Source organism: Lathyrus oleraceus, chromosome 6 (assembly GCF_024323335.1).
Source record: "Lathyrus oleraceus cultivar Zhongwan6 chromosome 6, CAAS_Psat_ZW6_1.0, whole genome shotgun sequence".
NCBI classification, from domain to species: domain Eukaryota; kingdom Viridiplantae; phylum Streptophyta; class Magnoliopsida; order Fabales; family Fabaceae; genus Lathyrus; species Lathyrus oleraceus.
The window spans coordinates 276,121,207-276,127,386 of record NC_066584.1 but is presented as its reverse complement, the minus strand read 5'-3'; the positions used below and the strand labels follow the sequence as shown (position 1 = coordinate 276,127,386).

The 6,180-nt window shown below is 30.7% G+C and overlaps 1 protein-coding gene across 1 annotated transcript; it reads right to left on the bottom strand.

Annotated features, from left to right (window-relative positions):
- Positions 1–284: 284 nt before the first annotated feature.
- Positions 285–5,412, bottom strand: LOC127091505 (glycolipid transfer protein 1). The gene is made up of 7 exons (XM_051030164.1): positions 5,194–5,412; positions 4,484–4,608; positions 3,613–3,668; positions 3,022–3,152; positions 1,917–2,052; positions 1,021–1,152; positions 285–662 (listed from the first exon to the last, which is right to left on the bottom strand). Exons 2-7 carry the CDS (start codon positions 4,599–4,601, stop codon positions 627–629), a joined length of 609 nt encoding a protein of 202 aa, XP_050886121.1. The 5' UTR covers positions 4,602–4,608; positions 5,194–5,412; the 3' UTR covers positions 285–626.
- Positions 5,413–6,180: the final 768 nt, after the last annotated feature.

Below are 6,180 nucleotides of genomic sequence, written 5' to 3'. Positions count from 1 at the left end.
AACAGTCAGCAAAAACAATCAAACAAACGTTGCTTGAAAGAATTTGATGAACATTAATCTTTCGATCACCCAAAAAATTTGTCTATGAGGTGTCAGTTTTATGGTAAGAAATTGATTTTGTGATAAAGAACCAAAAAAAGTTGATTTACTTATGATAAACAACCGAGGAGTATGTCTCAAATTGGTCATAATAAAACATGAGCACAATATACATAAGCACAAAACATGTGAGTAATTTGTTCTATATATAATAACAAGATTTTTATGACCAAAGAGACATAGAATGAGCAAAAGTTGAACCAGTGTAAATCTAGCCAGATTAAACTGTTCCATCAACAATATTTTATATGGTATTACAGAAAACTAGTCAATGAAGTAGCCTTAGCATCATAGTAAACTTTGATAGCAACAAATACTATGACATAACAGAATAAAGTTGTATAGAGTAAAATTAGAGGCACGTTGAAGATAATACTTATTTATCATGCTAATTGTGTGCCAAAGTTGAAAACATGGATAAAATAAGATTGACCATTCAAGAGCCCTTCATGAGGAACTTCTGACCATGATTCCATGCAAGAGCCATTCATTAGGTATTTCTGACAATGCATGAATGAAACTGTGACTCATGATGCCTTCATATCATCCAACCCAAAACGCGCCTGAGCCGAAAGAGTAAGTTTAGTAAACTCAACAGAAAAAAAAAGTTTTAAATTGCTATTTGGTCCTCTTAAGAATAAGACTGCATTTATAAAATAGATTGAACATTTTTAAAGCATTGCTTTCAGTTTTCCAGAAATAAATGATCTCTAGTTAGCTTCCATCTTTTCTCTATCACAATTAAATTTGAAAATTCATTGCCAAAATGTCGATGCTTTCAGTGAAAATCTCGTAAAATTATTAGTAAATTTCTTCCGTTACTTTATTAAAAAACTTGTGTAATGATTTGATGTCATGTATTAACATCGTCAATACCATTAGTGATCATCAAAGATAAGACCAGAAATGAGAAGATCTTACCAGAAACTTGTGATTCTCAAGAAGGAGAGGAGAGAAGGTTGTACAAAATTTCTCTATGTCAGCATTTATATCACCGGTACCTCCTATCACCTCGATGAACTTCTTCCTGTCTGGAGCAAGCTTCATGACTACCTATAGAGTAAACATTCGATGCATTCCAAATGGTATTCAGTTCCACACACTAACCATCTTTGATGGAAAAACAAATAACCGAAAAACACAACAAGGAAACATTGACAGAGAAAGAGAGACAAGGGAAAACTGCATGGTGTTTGAGTGTTTGATTCAAGTTGAATTGACAACTGTGTAGAAACTAGAAGATAAAGATGTCATCTTTATTTTATTGTCTTAAATGCTTTCAAGCTCAAATCTTTTCTGGAACTCGGATATGCTGTAAGTCTAAATTATAGCAAATTACAATAGTCTTTTTGGATAGACTTTTGTTAAGCTTAACTACTAGGATAAGTACTTGTGAGACTGTTTAGAAGAGTTTATGAAAACAGCTTATACATAAGCTATGTCCATAAGCTATTTTCAGCTTATTTCTATAAGTTCTCTAAGATATCTTATGAAAATAATTTATAGCATATGTAAAAACAGTTTAAATTTATTTTATCTTTTGCTATAAAAATAGCTAATACATAACCACTTGTATAATAAGTGTTTATGCTATAAGTGCTTAATTAAGTTGTTTATCCAAAAAAATGTAGCATTCACACAATAAAGAGCAAAGGTTGTAGAAAAATGACAGCAGAATATGTAACTCAATGCATTTCCTAGGAACATTCAACAGACCTAGGCCAGTGTGAAGCAAGATTAAATAGTAAAGCTCAAATAAATTCTATTTCTTCGTAAAGTTTGAGGATTGCAAAAATAAAGCGCGAAAAGAACATTACAGTGAAGCTTGAGCTAGCAAGCCAGCCATGCCACTTCTTCAGAGTCTTGTTGTATGCATCTGTACATGCTTGTGACATTGGCCAATCTTTATGCTCAATCAAGTTTTGGAACAAAGCCACCAAGAAATCCATTGCTCTGAAGATTTTCAGGTTAATAAAATTAAATTATCATAAATAATATTGTGTGACCAATTAATAACAACTATATCAGGTTAATAAAATTAAATTATCATAAATAATATTGTGTGACCAATTAATAACAACTAGCAGTAAGCTAAGGTCTCAGGTTCGAGTCCCGCTAGATGCAAACGATTCCTGTGTTGGGCCAAGTCCAGACAGATTGCTCTAGCTTTAAATAGGGCCCCCACAAGTGGATGGTGGGATTGGTTCTCTTGGATTAGTCGGTTGCAAGGCCGGATACCAAGATTTTAAAAAGAAACTAAGGGCTTGTCAAAAATATTAATAAGAATAAGCTGTCTCACCACCAAATAATAATTAAGATTATGATATTAATACTTGAACTCAACACACCTTGAGGAAGATAACCTGACTATTAGAAGCGTGACAAGTCCAAACATCATTATATTGTATCAGCAGTCAAAAGCCAAGTTCTCAATAAATTCACTTATTGAGCTTGAATCCTGTAATTTGCATATCCCTCAATTTCTTGTCACTTTCATGATAAAATCAAGGTACTTAAATCATGCGACTTGTGACTCAAGCTAGTTCTAACATGCGCTTTTGCCATCTCACTGAATTTGCATTCCACATTATATTTTACATCTATTTATTCAGAAATTGTGTAATGCGGAAGCTTATGTCCATAGCACCAGTTAACCATTTATTCAAAGTAGACATGAAACAAGTTCAGGCTTGGTCTTTCCTTATTCATACTTGAGTTGCTTCATGACATATTCATAATGTTATACTCATGTTTAATATCCAGGCATGCATAGATTATGCATACACATGTTAATATTCTTAATTTCTTACATTAACCCTAAAACAAATTATCAAAAATTGTTCTCTAGAATAACAGAACTGAGAATGTCAAACAAACATAAAACAAAAGTTAAATGGAAACTGCATGGTATTCATTAATTACCTTGTCAGCCAAAGAAGCCCATTGGTACAACTGGATGATGATTTAGCGGTTTTACTTTCGATCTCTACTTGTACCAAACTGTACAGGATATTAAATCTTGATGGATTGGATGAGTATAAAGTTTCCAATCTCTGCAATGAAAATTAAAAAAGTATAAAGTGAGACCATACACCATATAACAAGGATATACTTCTTGTGGTACATGTACATACCAATGATTGTAAGAAAAGCTTATCATAAGAAATAAAGATCCACAAACAGAAAACAAAACAATTTGCAGCTCAATATCATAATACAGCTTCACTGTGTAATCATAAGAAATAAAAAGGAATACATCCAGAGCTGCTAGATAGATATGACGACCACATTGACCAGTGTTATAAATCACATGTTGCGGAAAATAGAGATTTGTTCAAATCCCATTACCCTAAAGTGCTATAGCCTCTGTATACAACACTTTGTATTAATAGTGTATCGTGGAACAATAATGACTTGTTCAAATTCTGCTGTATTATAGCACCGCTATTTGATAGCATTGACAATGACATACATTCAAGTAAGAGTCAAACAGAGCAATTGGCAGAAACATACCGTTATATTACCACCTATGTCGGATTTAACAAGGGTCATAGCAGGTCCAAACTTATCTGTCATTTATAAGAAAAAATCAGTATTTCACTTTTTATGACCTTAGTACAAGTATTCATATCACTTAATGCATGCATATGTAAGCACTATACAACAGAATAATTCACAGTCTATCTATTGTGTGTACATATTGAAGTTATAGAGTTATACCATAGCATAAAAATTACTTATTAGTGAAGATGAATACTATGACACTAACGGACACGTTGACACCGCTAATGTCAAAAACATAAGACACGGACACCAATACATAAATATTTGTTTATACATCATACTTAAATAATATATGAAAATTATTTATAAAGATTTAAGTTGATAATCAAAATATATGAGTCCACATCTAAATTGAGAATTTGATTCATTGCAAAAAAATTATAGAACTAAATGATAGTTTTTCACTTTCATTCATTCCTCTACTACCGGAAAGCTAAAAGTGATGTCAATTTAATGTCAATAACCCTCTCATAGATCATCATTGCTTCGACACATCTTTAACCCGTATAGAGAGTGTCTAAGGTGTGAGCATACAGAAAGAAAAAAAATTGACACTTGTTTGAGTTGTCAGACACGTGTCATACAGGTGTCGAACACTGATATATGTCAGACATCGAGACACACCTAGCCTCAGAGGTGTTTGTGCTTCATAGTTTCATAGATGAGAAGGTGATCAAGAGTGAACAATGCATTAAGATCTAGCATTTATACTATCACCAAACACAAGGATAATTGAATTTTCCCTTTACGAAACAAAAAAACACAAAAAAAAGGTGGAAACACATTGAAACATATCTAACAAGGGATAGTGAACATGCACCTATAACAGGCAATATGTGTCTGCATGAATCCAAGAAAGGCTTGGTCAGAATCTCTCCTTGCTCAGACTTTACATGCTGGAGTTCTTCCAGTGCAGGAGTGAAGACAGTCCCCTCCATTTTTAGACTTTAGCACAACACATCAAACAAATATATTAGACCCTTTAAAAAACATCAAATCTACATATATGCCACTAAAATTCAAGTTTCCAAAAAAAAAAATCAAATTTCTTATTCCTAGCATACAGATTTATCATTCAAGAATGTGTATTTATTATAGAACATAAATTAAGAACTTTCATGGAAAAGGCGTGATCCATTGAAGGCACCGCAAGAAATAATCCAAAAATAAATAAATCACAATCAATATAAAAAGCTGATTGCATTTATTCACGCAAAAGCTTAAAATTTTCTCACAACTCTAACTTCTCTTCACTTCACAAGATTGGGAAAATGAATGAGACATATCAAATGATGCTTAGGTTTTCAAAAATAATTACAATTTCACAGAACCAAGGCATTGAATCATATAAAAAAACAAACAGATCTTTTCCACCAGTGTAGAGAATAGCAAGGACTAACACATCAACTGAAATTGAGTTGAGAAAATAAGAAAATCTCATTTGATAAATTTTTTCTAAAAGATTCAAAATTAAAAAGCATTGATCCCGAACAGAGAAGAAGAATTGGAAGAGAGGGGATAGGTACATACTGAATCGAATGGCGAGAATGGAGGGAGAGAAGTATGATGCGATGAGATCAGAATGGTGTTTGAGATCAGATGCCGAAATTTCGTTTTGGTTACGCGGTTACAGACAGATCCTTATTTTTGATAAAGACGCTCTTCCAGATCGTGATAGTTGATGAAAACTTCATCAAACATATCTTCATGAAAATACATTCATTTATAGTTAATTTGTATGAAAAATATATCAATTTAATTGATATAAATTAAAGTATAAAGAATTTTTATACGTTAATGGTAATAGATTAAACTTTTATGAATTTAACTGAAATTTTACACCGTCAATTATTCTTATAGGTTGGATATTGAAATAAATTTCATTTTTATTTTAAAATCTATAAAATAATATAAATAGATGATTGCGATGAATTGACAGTGTAAATTATTTATTTTAAAAATCTATAAAATAATATAAATAGATGTGAAGAATTGACGGTGTAAATTATTTTACACTAACGGTGCATAGTAATTAATCTTAATTTTTATATGTGTTTATGAATGGTTGATACAAATAAATTTTTTTTTTACACCGTCAAAGAGTAATTACACTAATATCCAATATTATTAAATCATGACAGAATTTTAAAAATAAAAGTGTAATATGGCATGTTACACGGGTTTCATTGATTGATAGTGTAAAATAAATTTACACGGTCAATGGATCATATATATATATATATATATATATATATATATATATATATATATATATATATATATATATATATATATATATATATATATATATATATGAAATTATATTTATATTATTTTAATAAATATAAATTATTAAATAAAAAGAACACAATATAAAATCTATCTCATCAAATACTGAATAAAAACAATAGTTGGATTTGTTGAAGATATCTCTCAAAACATTTTTTAAAATTTAAATTGAAAACAAATTTTTTAAAGATGTATTCTTCTCTTTAAAAATGAAAGATATCTAAAATC

What these genes read in the sequence shown, in the direction of transcription:
- LOC127091505 (XM_051030164.1), bottom strand. Translation starts at nt 4,601, where the DNA reads ATGGAGGGGACTGTCTTCACTCCTGCACTGGAAGAACTCCAGCATGTA. An exon ending in TTGCTAGCTCAAGCTTCACT is followed by an intron (nt 1,153 to 1,916) that starts GTAATGTTCTTT and finishes TTTACTCTATAG; the next exon opens with GTAGTCATGAAGCTTGCTCC. An exon ending in TTGAGAATCACAAGTTTCTG is followed by an intron (nt 663 to 1,020) that starts GTAAGATCTTCT and finishes CTTTCGGCTCAG; the next exon opens with GCGCGTTTTGGGTTGGATGA.